Raw genomic sequence first — 15,078 nt, forward strand, 5'->3', positions numbered from 1 at the left:
CCATATCTCCTGAATCCCCATGGATACACTCCAGGAGGATGGCTATCAGATAGTAACACAGCCTGGGAACAGCACCACTCATGCCGGCGTCTGAAACAACCCAACATGTACATGATTATTAGCTGTTCTTAAAAAGGGAGAAATGTTTAGTTTGTGAGTGGACAGAGTTACTTTTAAGGGGCAAACCCTGCTACCCCCTTCCCCATAGACGTAAAGGGCCATGGGCACGGTGGGGCTGGTGTGGTGTTGCAGGATTTGGGGGGCATGCTTGGTGAGCCCAGACCCCTTACATTCTGCACAGCCTACTTCCACAAGGGCTTTCCGCGTGCTACCTGGGATGAGGGGAGGAAATTGGCATGGGGGAGGGGAGGGAGTTGGCAAATATGTGGCTATGAGGGAGACTATAGTGGCTTTGGAGGCTACTGCATCCTTGAGAGAGGACGCGTCCATATACATTTTGGCCTTGTCAACACTGTTGGATCTGTGCTAATAGCAACAGCACCTAGCAACCTGCTATTAGTAAGATCCAGGGTGGCTTATTCCATTTCTTTAACATGCTCTCCTGTTACCAACCCTGGGGTTTCTTGCCTGCTCTTTTCCTCTAGCACCTTTCCATCTAATCATTCCATCCTCTCTTCTTCTCCCACACTGTTCTCAATATTTCACTCTCATCTGCTCCCTCCCTCATAGGACATGATTGCTCTGGTATCCCCATCTTCAAAAAAAGAACATTGTCCCCACTTGTTTATCCAGTGGCCACCCTCAACTCCCTTCTTCTCTTCACCCCTAAATGTATTGGTCACACAATCCGGTCCTCCATGTTCCTCTGCTTTGCTCCACTGAAACTACACTTCCCAGAGCCAGATCTCCTTCTCTCTACTGCATATTCCTGCTCCTTGACTTCCCTGCTGCGTTGGAGGCCATCGATCAGACTCTCCTCTAAAACTTGCCCACCCTTGCTTTCATCATGAAGTTCTCACATGGTTCTCCACCTGCATTTCGGGCCATTCCTTTATCATCTCTTTTAGTGGGTCATTGTCCTCCCTACACCCACTGTTTATGGGTTCTGCAGGACTCCATCCTTTGCCCCATCTCTTCTTGCTTTACACCCGTTCCCTTTGGTGGTCTCATAAGCTCATAAGCTACCATTTTTACATCTACAATGACTGGTAGCTCTACCTTCCAACTCCTTACCCGCCTATCTGCCTCCCTCCCACCAATCCTGCACATAAGCCTCCCTCTCTGACATCTCCTCCTGAATGTCTTGACATAAGCTTAAACTTAACATGGCCAAAATTGAATGTCTGTCTCCACCCTTCATCGTCTTCCCACTCCCTCATCTGCTTTGTCCTTCTTGACATCACTGTTGAGATTCTCACTGACATGCAGGCACCATAATTGGGGGGTCATCTTTGCTCTTTCCCTTTCCTGGCCTGGCCCATCCAGGCTGTGTCCAAATCCTGCTGCTGCTTCCTCCATAACATTTCCAAAACCTGACCTCTCCTTTGTTCACACTCTTACAGTTCTTACTCAGGCCCCCGTCTTTACTTCATGACACGAGCACTATACTCTCCTCCCGCTTTGGCCTTCCCAACACCCCTCTCCAATTCAGACGCACACAGCTGCTAAGCTCACCTCTGTTTGATTCCCAGTTTTACATTGCATCCAGTGTCAGGCGTCTTGCCATCCATTTCCTTTCAAGCCCCTTCACAACGCCCTTGCTCTGCCAACGACACTGGCCTTCAACTTCCATTTGTCCATTTCTCCCACAAACATCTCTGTGCTTTCCTCCATGCTAACCCTTATGCATGGAGCACCTGCTCTGCATGAGCCGTAAGGCCACTACCTGCTCCTTCAAAGTCTTTCCACAAGCTCCACTTCATGTGAGAAATCAGCCACTGAATAGAGATTAGACTTTTGTTTTTTAAAGACCCACCTTTCCAATAGGTTGGGGCTCTCAGGTTGTGTGCATTGCTAGCCTAGGTCGCTGTGTGAGCTTATTACGGTTATCTCCTGCCCCACTCTTCCCTTCCCAGCTACTGTTTGCTAAACTAACTTTTAGGCTCTTGTTTCGAATTAGATTGCAGGTATGTCAGGGCAGGTGTGAGTCTTCCTGTGGATTTGTACAGCACCCGGTGCAATGGAACTCTAACCCTCACAGACCCCTTAGGCATCACCACAATACGAACAATACATCATTCAGATTTTAAAATTCCTTGACTTCTGGTCTCTCTCTGTCTAGGGTATTTTACTGTGCCATTAACTGTGGTGTCTGAGCAACAATGTGTGCACGCGCGCATGCAAAGACAGATGTGACAGTAAACAGTTTGAACAAACTCAAATGAGACCCTTTAGGGGGGCAAAGTTTATACCCTTGGCCACAGCTACAACTGTATGAGACACGTAGGATTATGTGAGTTGACTGAGTGGGGGACATTAATTCCCTGCAAGGAGTCATGAGATTCTTCTCCTTCCCCCAAAGGTTTTAAATGTTGTAAATACAGCCAGCTCTCCCCCGCCCCCTTCAGCAAAACATTTCCCTGTTCAGCAAAGCGCAGGCTCAATTTTAAGCATGTGCTCATGTTCCATTAAAGTCAATGAGATTAAGCACGTGCTTAAATCCTTTCCTGAAAAGGCGTGATTTGCTAATTTGGGGCCTGGGTGTGGGAAAGATTAGCTGTGGTATTTCAAACCTTGTGTTCAAAGCTTAGCACAGCACTTGTGTCACTTTCTTATTTGGAATTATAGACGTTATTTTGGATACAGAACGGCACGTATGATTTTAGACTCGTTTTCTTTAAAGGCAGAAATCTGCTTGCCAGTTGCATTTTTACTGTGTCCAGCCTGCAATTCCACTTTGAAAACACTATGGCTACATCTACACTACAGGGGGGAGTCGATTTAAGATACGCAAATTCAGCTACGTGAATAGCGTAGCTGAATTCGACGTATCGCAGCCGACTTACCCCGCTGTGAGGACGGCGGCAAAATCGACCTCCGCGGCTTCCCGTCGACGGCGCTTACTCCCACCTCCGCTGATGGAGTAAGAGCGTCGATTCGGGGATCGATTGGGACGCGATAAATCGATCCCCGAGAGGTCGATTTCTACCCGCCGATTCAGGCAGGCAGTGTAGACCCAGCCTATGAGAAGACTCACAGCTCTGTATCCGAGTCATGACTCTGCAAATAGCAATCTGTGAGCACAGAAAATCCATGGATTGTTAGTTCTATGGATTTAGACTCTTAGCGTAGAATTAGTTGCATTCTCTGGAGCCTTAGCTGTCACTCTGGTTGTAAATCCACCCTTCACTGCAGAAACCAATACAATGCCACTTTGTTAAGCCTTCTTTCAAACAGAGTGAAAGAGAAGCACCAGCTAGGGGAGTGAGCTTCAAAGCCTAGCTTTTTGACTCCAAACACTATTGGGTTAATTGTCCAAAAGATCTAGCCAGTGCGAGTAATTGCTAGTCTACAAAAAAACAAACATTATTCTGAAAGAGATTAGATTTTTACATTGATAGGCAGTGTCTAAAATGAGGTATGCATGGTATTGTAACACTGTGATACAGATATGCATCAAATCATGTGGGTCTGTTTTGAATCTTCTTAAACAAACCTGAATGGCAATAAAATCATTCTGAAAAGGAGATCATTTTATAGCATGGGATATTAAATTACTGTTCTGACAGGGTCAGTAGATTAGTGGGAGGAAAACCTCACAATGTTGCAAAATGTCGATGGAGCTGTAACGGTCCAACCCATATTGTCTTCTGCCTCAAGGCACACATTTGGTATTTTTGTCTTGCAGACCCCAAATGGATTACTGTTGACCCCAAGTCCACTGCTGTCTAGCATTCACTTTTGGAGCAGCCTTAGTCCTGTAGCTCCTTTGAGTCCTGCCAGGCTACAAGGACCAAACACCTTGTTCCAGGTAGGTTTTTCTTGTGGACACATTTCATTTCTAAAGGTGGCTTTCTTTGGCGCACGTACTGAAAAGACATCAGGGTAACATCCTGCACGTGTTGGTTTTGAATTTTCCAAGTAGTTTGCCTGCTAATGTCAATATTTAGTTATTCTTTAAAAGGGACACGCAGAGTTAGATTCACTGTAACACTGTCAGAATCTCCTGGGCAACATCCCTCATGGAACGTGAACATAGCAGATATTTTATGGGAAAAAGAAAAACTGAAGGCCCTAGCTGAGAGCAGTTGAGCCCTCAGAGCCTCTGAAGGCGACTGCAGAGCAAAGAGACTGCCTTGTAGCTGTTGAAGGTGGGAGGGAAAGCAATGGAAAAGGCTTTGGAAAAATCATGCAAACCAAGGCCTAGCCTTGTACAGAAGGCAGTAATTGTCTTTTGTCATGTGAAGGTGCCTGTCACTGAGGATTTGTGGGTAACGCACAGGCCTTGTACTCAGGAGATCTGGGCTCAGTTCCCAGCTCTGCCACAGGTTTCATGTGTGTCCTTGGACAAGTCACTTAATCCCTCTTTGCCAGAGTTTCTCATCTGTGAAATGGGGATAACAGCACTTCTCTGCAGCATAGGATGTTGTGAGAATAAATGTTCGAGAGCAATTTGGATTGCACAGTGAAGAGCACCACACAAAACCCAATAAGGACATGAATAAATCACTGTGGAATACAAGCTGTTCAAAGCCCCAGTGTCCATCCAGAAATTGGAAAGAGGGTGGGGCTATCAGCTCCTCCACACTCCAGCCAACTGGAGCCGTTGCCAATCAGCTGATTCAACAGGGCACAGGAAAAAAATACTTATCAGTTAATTGACAGGAAGAAAGCTGGTGATCCATAGAGGAGCTAAAGAATGCAAGGAAAAGCCCTGGAATGAAATCCCACAAGTGCTGAGGCAGACCAGCACTGACACAGTATGTGGAAGATGGGAAACAAAGACGACCCAGCCCCTGAACTCCCAGAGACTGGCCATATTATACAGCAGAAGCACAAGGCCTGGGAGTGATATGACCACAAATACTCCAGCGCCACACTGGGGTTACAGGCATTCCTTTCAGTTATAATGTGACTTTATGTACAGCAGTCCTAGGGCTCTTTGTTTCACCTCATATAAACTCATTTATTTGTATTGTGCTATCATTTTGCACACGATTGGAAACATCCAGACATTTAATTTGAGACGGAAGCATCCGAGACTTGTCCTGTAATGAGACTGCAAGTGCATCTAGCAACCTACAGTGACAACTGGAAGTGAAAGTGGATTTGGATCTGTCGCATCTGACGGACGCAAAGGGCCTCATCTGAATAACGCATGGTTCAGAAAAAAGGCCAAGGTGACAAATCTGTAGTGCATAAAGTTTTAATTTACAAACCAAATAGGAAGTGGCAACAGCAGCTGAAATGGAACTAACCCACCGAGTCTGAGTTTTTTTTCCACTACAAAAACAGACTTCCCCAGGTGATCCTGTCTCGGCTATTTCCTGTCTCACGCACCTGCACATGTAACACTCTCCCCAGGCTAGGGATGCTACTTGTGTACCTGCAAGGGCAAACCCACCTTTCAGAATTCTCGCTAGCAAATCTAGGAGTCAAGAAAAAAAGAGCTGGCTGCATGCCCTAAGGAAAAGGTGGTCTCAGACTAACACCTTTCTGTGCCCATTGAACGTTCATTGCTTGCTTAAACAGGAAGCGGAAAGCCTGAAAGTAGTGGGGGTCTGAGAGTAATACTTCCTAAAGCTGATTGACTCTCTCTTTCCGGGGCCTTGACTTAAACGGAAGCAGGACCAGGCCCCAATTTCTTTTTTCCAGGTGTGTAGCATCTTCCATAGTCGAGAACAGGCAGGACTTGGCTAGAATTAATTATTTAATATTAATATTGCCATAGCACCCAGAGGCCTCAATCAGGATGGGACCCAGATGTACTGTGTGTTGTGCAAACACACAAGAAAAAAGTCTCTGCCCTAAAGAGCTAAAGGGATTTTTTGTTACTGAGGCTACTGAACACAGATGGATCTGGTAGTTCTCGTTAACAGCCCATACTGGGTCATCTCACGCCCGCGGCAGCAAGCCTCCCAGCATGGGTTGACAAACTTGGGCTTGTGGGGCTTTCAGTAGCATCCTAAAAACAGCTGTGTAGCGACTGGAGCTTGAGCTCTGAAGCTGAGGGGGGGAGAGTGGACTTTAAAGGGCTTCTACAGACCCAGGTTGGGAGGCATGCTGCTGTAGGCTGTGTAGACGTACCCCTTAAGAGCTAGACTGGATTAGGTGGTAACAGGATGGAGTGCTGACTACACTATGTTGGGTGAAAGGGGAGAAAAGAGGAGGGTCTTAGCATTCTTGTTAGACCCCTGCTTCCTCCAGTGTTACGTACCGTGCCTTTGGGACATGACCGTCATCATAGCAGAAGGCTGTTGGATACTGAGGCAGACAGTGGCACCCCATGTTGAGCGAGAGCAATCACTTCTAGGAATGTGAAGCACACGCCTCTTCCTGGATGAAGGGCTCTTTATATTTTGTTCTGAAAGTGAGCGGCCATGAAGTGCCTCACTAGTACAGCACTGGAATACATATACAGCTAAAGCAACTCCCACATCCCAGTGTGTGGGGAGAGAATTGTGCCCATTCAGCCTCGGAGAAAATGAAAAGTGCCACTGAAATCTGCAGTTAATTCTGCCTCATTCAGTTTATCTCCATAATTTGGCCTAATTGGAAGATCTTCCTGTGGCAATAATACTAGAATGTAATTAAATTCACTTTAGATTTTCATCATTAGTTTGAAAGTTACCGCATAACTGGGGCAATGAGAGATTTGTACATAACTGTGTTTTATCCGAAAATAAAGCCCCAAGGGAATGCAATCAAACTTCATTGAAATCTCAGCTGCCCCAGTGATCCCAGTTAAACTATTTTATTCTCTTGGTTTTGATTATTTATTATCTGTATTACAGTAGCACTGAGAACTCAATCAAGGATCAGGGCCCCCTTGTGCAAGACACTGTACAAATAAGTGGGGGGAAAAAGACAGTCCTTGCCCCAGAGATCTCTCCATCTAAGTCTCCCATCTCATCCATAAAACACAACAGGTGGAAGAATTGGACAAAAGGGTAGGGGAATGAGGTTACAGTAAAATCAGCACATTTTGCATAATAGTAGTTTCAGCACCTCACCTGCCTAGTGAGACAGCCAATTATTATAACAAAAGAGGGATGGTTTGTAGTCTTAGAAACCACATGAAGGACATTTTAGGTTACATATCCCTCTTGAAGAACCTACAGTATAAAAACAAGAAACTGGAGTCCCCCCCCACCCCCTGTAATTAGTTGAAATCAAATAGGTAAAAGATTTTCCAGGGGCATGGTGGTGACTCTTGTTCTGGCTGGCTGGCTGATATAAAAAGAAAGCCTGCAGGAAACAAATCAGTACTGACTTTTGATACAGCCTTCAGCATGGTGCACTGACCCTTGCTGCCCAGTGCTGATCACATGGATCGATGCTTTTCAAATTTCAAACTGAATGATAAAAAGTACAATCTTTAGCTAAAACCTGGAGCTCATAGTAGAGCACGGCGGCAATTAGGATTGCTTGCTCTCTGTCCTGTGGGGGGCGGTATATAGTAGATATTTTTTACACACCCACTCACCCCATTTGATGTAGCTGTTCAGTTTTAACAAAGTGGCAGTTTTGGACTGGGTCATTCAGTATTTAGGGCCTAATCCTTTAAGGTGCAGTGATCTCAATGCCTGTTGAAATCAATTGAGTGTTGAGGGTGTTCAGCACTCCCATTTAAGTAACGCCTCATAGAATCAGGACCTAAGTCTGGCCATAAAATAGGCCAATATAATCTTTAACACATTTTTAAAAACTAATTCTGAGTGTCTAATGTAGCAGGCTTAGACTACTTTCCTACCTAGCTCCCTCGCTAGTCTTAGATCTTAAATACCAGTCAATATACATTAAGTGCAAATAAGCTGCAATCAGGGTGCAAGGGTGTACAAAGAATATACTGGTGTATTAACTTAGTTAATATTCTTTGCACAGCACTTTGAAAATGTGACATGCTTAATACTTATATCCCTTAGCCACATGACAAAGGGTCCCTTGTAGATAGCTGACAGATTCTACTGAATACACACATACGTTTTTCAAAATATTTTTGAAGGCTTATATATTTCCCTCCCCCCCCACAGATGAAACTGTATCTTGAGTTTACAGTTTCATTTTGCAAGAATCTTCATTGCGTATCTCTTTCAGACACCTTAAAAATGCAGAGGTGTTAATTAATGTCTTGTAAGATTACAGAACATTCTTCCTTTATGCATAACGATCAACAAATCTTTCTTCATACTGCTCAATTTTGTGAGCTGATGACAGTTGTCTTGTAGCATTAACTAGCTATATTTTCTTGTACATTTAAGAAAAAGAATATCATCCTTTCATTAATAAACGTTACTCATTATTATTTGAATCAAAGCTTGTCATTTAGGAACCACAACCTTTGAAAGGAAAATCATCTGGGTTCAGTTGCTGGGGCTGAGTGCATATGCAGTAATCCTTTGAGATAATGAATTTTACCTTTTGTCCTCTTGCAGTTTCCAACTCTGCTAAATGGTCACATACCAGTACCAATCCCCAGTTTGGATGGGGCCTCTTCTCCAGTACTGCTTTCTCCAAATGCTCAGAAATCCTGATGACGTCTCATCACGTTAAGGACTCATTAACTGATTTAATACATTCATTCCCATGGGTTAGTTTTTCCTGTGTCATGAGAAGGACATTGTGAAACCCTCCATTTCTTTGGTTTGCACTTTTCATTACATGGATCTACTTTTATTATGTTAGCATTTTTAAACAGTGTTTTTATATATATAAAAATCTGTTTTGCATTAAGTGAATTATAATTTTGTTTATCATAGCTCTCAAGTGTTGAACACTGTTGTTGATGAAGTACTTTTCTTAATGGATTTCAACAATGTATCTAATAAGGATGTGAAGCTTTTTTTATCCTTTTTTTCTGCATATTATGCATTGTGCTTGTGTAAAGTATAACCGGCTGTGCCTTCTTTTGCATAATGTTATGCAAATGATTTATATATTTTCTAGTATTAAGATAAAGGTTGAAAGACAAAACTAGTATTGAACAGCCCTATGGTAGTATTTCAGTATTTTTTCACAGATAGGCCATAATGATGCAGTGTATTCATGTAACTTTGTATTAAGTGCTTCCAAATTGTATAAAAAATAGCCGTATGATTTTTCTTTGCTAAACTGAAAGAACATAATAAATGTTATGTCCAGGAAATGCATTTAAGAATAACGAAGCCATAGCTAGACAGATGCTGAAGCCCACTTTCCTCTCTGGTGTAACTCCATTTCACAGAGTTACACCAGGGAGGGATTGGGCCCTGAACATTAATAAAATGTTTTAATGGTATTTTGTAAATGTGTCTGCAGAGAAAGAGAACTCACTCAATACCTATTATTTTCATAAATTGCTTATGAATTGTTGGAGTAACAGCTGAAAAGACCCATCATGTACTTTCCATCCTCCTGGCTGATGCAGGATTGTTCCCTCTGTTGGTTTTCCAAGTGCTTTGTCCAGTTGTTCCAAATGCCTTTCACTGCTTCCCTTGGAAGAATATTTCAGCTACTTAGCTGTCAGAATATGAGGCTTTCCCCAAAGCTGTGGAATTTGTAGAACTTTAAATTAACACCTTGTGCTTGTAAAGAGACCTACCGTATTCATGGGATTGTACATGTGGAAACATCAAGTATTTGAGAATTGTGGATTCATAAGTAATGCTGCATCACTATCTGTATACAACCTAAAGATTCATGTATTAAGCATGCACTCTAGCTTGAGGTGGTGGCGGCTTAGTCATCTCAAAGTGTCAGGTTAGAAATACCTAGACTCCATCGCACCACAGATTCCAAACTTGGCAGGGCTGACACAAACCTTATCTTTTAAGGTAGATAAATTGGGTTGTGTGCAGTATCCTGTGTGGATCTCTCAGATGAGATCTTTAAAACACAACAAAACAAAACACACAAACGAGGATCCTCTCTGTTACAGCTGGTCAATAAAGATCCCACAGCACTTTTTGTGTGAATAGTGGGTTTTGTCCTTGTAACTGGCCAAAACTCCTCTTTCTTTCATTTTATGAAGTGAACTGTGTGCCAGTTGTCTGCCTGGATGCATTTCAGTGGTGATGCATGTGTTTAGTTGTAAAATGGTTTGCAATCCTTCAAGATGAAAGGTGCTAAATAAACATTTTATTAGTAAAGTTCTGATATTTAAAGGCCATTTTTGGGGGCGAGGGAGTGTGATGAGAGCAGGCTTCTTCCTGAGGCTCCATGGTCTTGCAACCCAACATGACTCCTGCATTTTATTGACCTGAAGAGCTCTGTGTGGCTTGCACCAACAGAAGTTGGTCCAATAAAAAAATATTACCTCACCCACCTTTGTCTCTCCTGCATATCACGTGGTCTAAGGGTACAGCTACACTAAAAACACTACAGTGGCACAACTGCCCTGCTATCGCATAGACACTTTCTACAGTGACGGAAGGGGTTTTTCCGTTGCTGGAGTAAATCCACCTCTCTCTAAGAGGCAGTAGCTACGTTGACACAATGACCACAGGGCATGATATTTTTCACAGCCCTGAATGATGTAGTTAAAACAACCTAACTATGTAGTGTAGACCAGTCTTAGTGAAATGAAATAGAAATGGCCATATCTAAGTAAAGTAGCAGTTATTATAAACAAAACAATAATATATACCCAAGGGGCACAAAAAAAAATCTCATTGTGCATTTCAGCATTTGGGAACCCCAATAGGCACCATTATGTACATCTAGAAAGGAAGGACTCCAATGACAGACCACAGCAATGAGAATCTTACACAAAATGTCCTGCAAGTTTTAGGCTAGCTAAATTGAAAACAGACTGAAAACAAAGGTGGCCACAAACGAACCAAGCTGAATGGTTGGGTCAAACGCATGAAAAATTAAGTGGAGGCATCAGAGATTAAACTACAGGAGTTTACAGATTAAATTATTGTATCAAACCTTATTTTTATATATATATATATATATATAGCCTCTCAGATGCTTGGAACTTTTCAGTAATTATGTCACATCTGTACAATGTCCATGTGCTGGGAATCCTGGAACCGATTCTCTTCTCATTGTGCACCACTGTAACTACTTCAATGGAGTTACTACTGATTTACACTGGGATAGCTGAGGGAAGAATCAGATGTCAAAGAAGATGAGGATGCACATCTTCTTTAGCTCACAAAATAAAGATATTTCCTGGAGTATTAGAACTCAATCAATTAAAATACAATATATATTAAAAGTGCTGTCAAACTCCACTCTGCAAAAGTTGAGAGTAAAATTGTGGGAGGGAGTATATTTTTATTGACTCTCTGATGTCAAAGACTAGAACAGACTCCTACAAGAGGAAAATCCAGATTCTCATTAGTTTGTATCTCTTTCCTTGTTGCTGGATCTGATATCTTGGAAAGTAACCAACCATTTTTTAAAGAAATTGTGAAGTCTTGTACACTTTCCAAACTGCAGGGTTAGGGGTTTTTTGATGCCAGGAAATAGCTATTTTTGGACAAAAACTCAGCAATGAAATTATTGTGAAAGATCCAAGTGAAACATGATATAGGCAACTTTGAAGAGGAGAGGCTTGGAGGCATAAGTTGCTTGTATTTCCTCCTATATCTTAATGGCAAAGAGTAACAAGTAAACATAGTAATAATGTTACAGCACATTTGTTATTGCTTAGCAGATTTAGTTTAAGTTTGATCAAAAATAGCTTAGCAGAATGAAAGTGTGCTGTACTGTCTGGCCTGCAAATTGGTCAAAATGTCAACTGAATAAGAATTCTGATTACTGTTTGTGTTATATCAGAAAGATGCACATGAAGGATAATACACAGAATCATATTGCCATTTTTTCACATGGATTTATTGTCCACCTTCCCAAACCAGAAGAGGGACTTTTTATGCTTACTAAATAGACTAGCCTTCTTTCGGTATGCGATGGTTCAAGGAAAACGCTGATGCTTTTCTACTGAATTTTATTAACGAGTATCTCTTAAAATGTAGATTCAAATCACAGAGAAATTTTAGTAAATAAATATGCGTGGAAGAGTCAACATTTCTATGACAGTGGATGGCTCTGAGATTACTTGGTGAGGCAGCTATGTTTTCATCAAAACAGAAATAGGTTGACTTATTTCTCCCCTTGTTTTTATTAGGTAAGTCAATGGGCTTAGAGCATGATTTTTTAAGGCAAGTTTATACATGTATTCAAACTTATTTTGGGGCCAAACTGTTTTTTATTTTAGAGGTGCTTTTATTTACTTTATATAGACTATTATGATCTGGAATTAGGAAATTTTTGTTATTCCTGTTAGCTGATATTCCACTGAATTTTCACAAGTGTGGCAACAACTATTTGGTTTCTCTGCCAACATCCTGAAGGCAGAATTATGCATTTTTTCCCTCCTGTCTCCCAGCCCTTAGAGACAAGTAGGTGCCTTCAGTTATACAGAAAAAAATTGCAGGACCTTGTGACTGAAAGAAGCATTTGTTTAGCAGAAGAACAAACAAGGCCCAGGTAGTATTTTATGGATAGGTTGCTGTGTGTCTTGTGGAATAAACATGAATCTATGAGATAGGACATTCTAAATGTATCATGATACCTACCCTTAATCTATCTGGAGATTGCAGCTTTAAACATGTTCTTCTCTCTCATTAGAATGCTAAGTCCCAAACAAAGTGACTTACTGAACAACGCTCTCCTGGCTACGTAGTCCTTGAGAGCTCTAACCACTGTGATGGAAGTGCTGGCCCACTGCTATGGGGTGAAAAGGGCTGGAGCACAGCGAAGGACAATTTATTGCTTAAAATGAAAAGAAGAACAAACCTTGGTTGTGCGTTCCGGAGCAGTCAGTAATACAGCCTTCTTTGGGAGGGCTTTGAGAGATGGCTTCTTATAGGAAAGGGCTCCCAACTCCCAGGAATATTATTGCTTTTTCCCAGTAGCTGCTTTCAGATTGTCTCATGCCCATTCCATAAGAATTATACATAAGAACAACCATACTGGGTCAGACCAAAGGTCCATCAAGCCCAGTATCCTGTCCTCTGACCGTGGCCAATGGCAGGTGCCCCAAAGGGAATGAACAGATAGGTGATCATGAAGTGATCCATCCCTTGTCACCCAATCCCAGCTTCTGGCAAACAGAGGCTAGGGACACCATTCCTGCCCATCCTGGCTAATAGCCATTGATGGACCTATCTTCCATGAATCTATCTAGCTCCCTTTTGAACCCCATTATAGTACTGGCCTTCACAACACGCTCTGGCAAAGAGTTCCAGAGGTTGACAGGGCGTTGCGTGGAAAAATACTTTCTTGTGTTTGTTTTAAACCTGTTACCTACTAATTTCATTTGGTGGCGCCTTGTATTATGAGAAGGAGTAAATAACACTTCCTTATTTACTTTCTCTATACCACTCATGATTTTATAGATCTCTATCATATCCCCCCTTAGTCGCCTCTTTTCCAAGCTGAAAAGTCCCAGTCTTATTAATCTCTCCTATATGGAAGCCGTTCGATACCCCTAATTATTTTTGTTGCCCTTTTCTGAACCTTTTCCAATTCCAATATATCTTTTTTGAGATGGGGCGACCACATCTGCATGCAGTATTCAAGGTGTGGGCGTACCATGGATTTATATAGAGGCAATATGATATTTTCTGTCTTATCTATCCCTTTCTTGATGATTCCCAACATTCTGTTCGCTTTTTTGACTGTTGCTGCACATTGAGTGGATGATTTCAGAGAACTATCCACAATGACTCCAAGATCTCTTTTTTGAGTTGTAACAGCTAATTTAGACCCCATCATTGTAGACCCCTATAGTTAGGATTATGTTTTCCAATGTGCACTACTTTGCATTTATCAACATTAAATTTCATCTGCCATTTTGTTACCCAGTTTTGTGAGATCCTTTTGTAGCTCTTCGCCGTCTGCCTGGGACTTAACTATCTTGAGTAGTTTTGTATCATCTGCAAATTTTGCCACCTCACTGTTTACCCCTTTTTTCAGATCGTTTATGAATATGTTGAATAGGACTGGGCCCAGTACAGGTCCCTGGGAGACACCACTATTATACCTCTCTCCATTCTGAAAACTGACCATTTATTCCTACCCTTTGTTTCCTATCTTTTAACCAGTTACCAATTCATGAGAGAATGTTCCCTCTTATCCCATGACTGCTTAGAGAAATAAAACACACCCTCAACTACTCCTAAAAGAGGTGTCCGGGACAGCTTCCTCTTTACCTGCAGACTAAGGAGCAGCACAGGGAAGAGGAAGAGAATAAACCAAAACAAAGAGCAACTCTCTCTGAAAACAAACTAATGCCATTAAAACATGCAGTAGGATGGGCATATTCAAGTCATTGGTTTGTTTACAGCCTGAAGACAGAGAAGCAAGCTGGCACCGCTTTGGTCTGCAAGGCAATGGAGGAAAAAGCAATAAGAAGAGAACTCTTCCAGTTAACAGTTTTGGTATTTAAGGCTACATCTACACTACAGGGGGGAGTCAATTTAAGATACGCAAATTCAGCTACGTGAATAGCGTAGCTGAATTCGACGTATCGCAGCCGACTTACCCCGCTGTGAGGACGGCGGCAAAATCGACTTCTGCGGCTTTCTGTCGACAGCGCTTACTCCCACCTCCGCTGGTGGAGTAAGAGCGTCGATTCGGGGATTGATTGTCGCGTCCCAACGGGACGCGATAAATCGATCCCCGAGAGGTCGATTTCTACCCGCCGATTCAGGTGGGTAGTGTAGACCTAGCCTAAGATTCAGCAGTAATACCCCATTACAATGAATAAAGGGAGTTCACAGCTCTCTTGCAGATAATTTGTTTCAGTATGTGGCAGGCAGACTGAACAAGGCCAACGTTTGATTAGTTGCACTGTGAATGCTATCGACATGAGGAGGATTAGATGTTTATTTCTTAAATGAAAGCTTAGATTCTAGAGGATGCAGCAAAGTCTTGGACATTTATTGCCCTACAGTGGTGTGCCCC

The 15,078-nt window shown here is 42.4% G+C and overlaps 1 protein-coding gene across 4 annotated transcripts in view; it reads left to right on the forward strand.

Annotated features, from left to right (window-relative positions):
• ELK3 (ETS transcription factor ELK3) overlaps positions 1-10,247 on the forward strand; it is a 60,393-nt gene extending 50,146 nt beyond the window's left edge. For all 4 annotated transcript variants that reach the window (XM_005306514.5, XM_065560786.1, XM_065560789.1 and 1 more), the window contains 2 exons: positions 3,809-3,931; positions 8,556-10,247. In XM_005306514.5, the coding sequence (XP_005306571.1) occupies positions 3,809-3,931; positions 8,556-8,654 (222 nt within the window). In that variant the 3' untranslated portion in view covers positions 8,655-10,247. The remainder of the gene's footprint in view (positions 1-3,808; positions 3,932-8,555) is intronic.
• The last annotated feature ends 4,831 nt before the right edge of the window (positions 10,248-15,078 follow it).

Source organism: Chrysemys picta, chromosome 1 (assembly GCF_011386835.1).
Source record: "Chrysemys picta bellii isolate R12L10 chromosome 1, ASM1138683v2, whole genome shotgun sequence".
NCBI classification, from domain to species: Eukaryota; Metazoa; Chordata; order Testudines; family Emydidae; genus Chrysemys; species Chrysemys picta.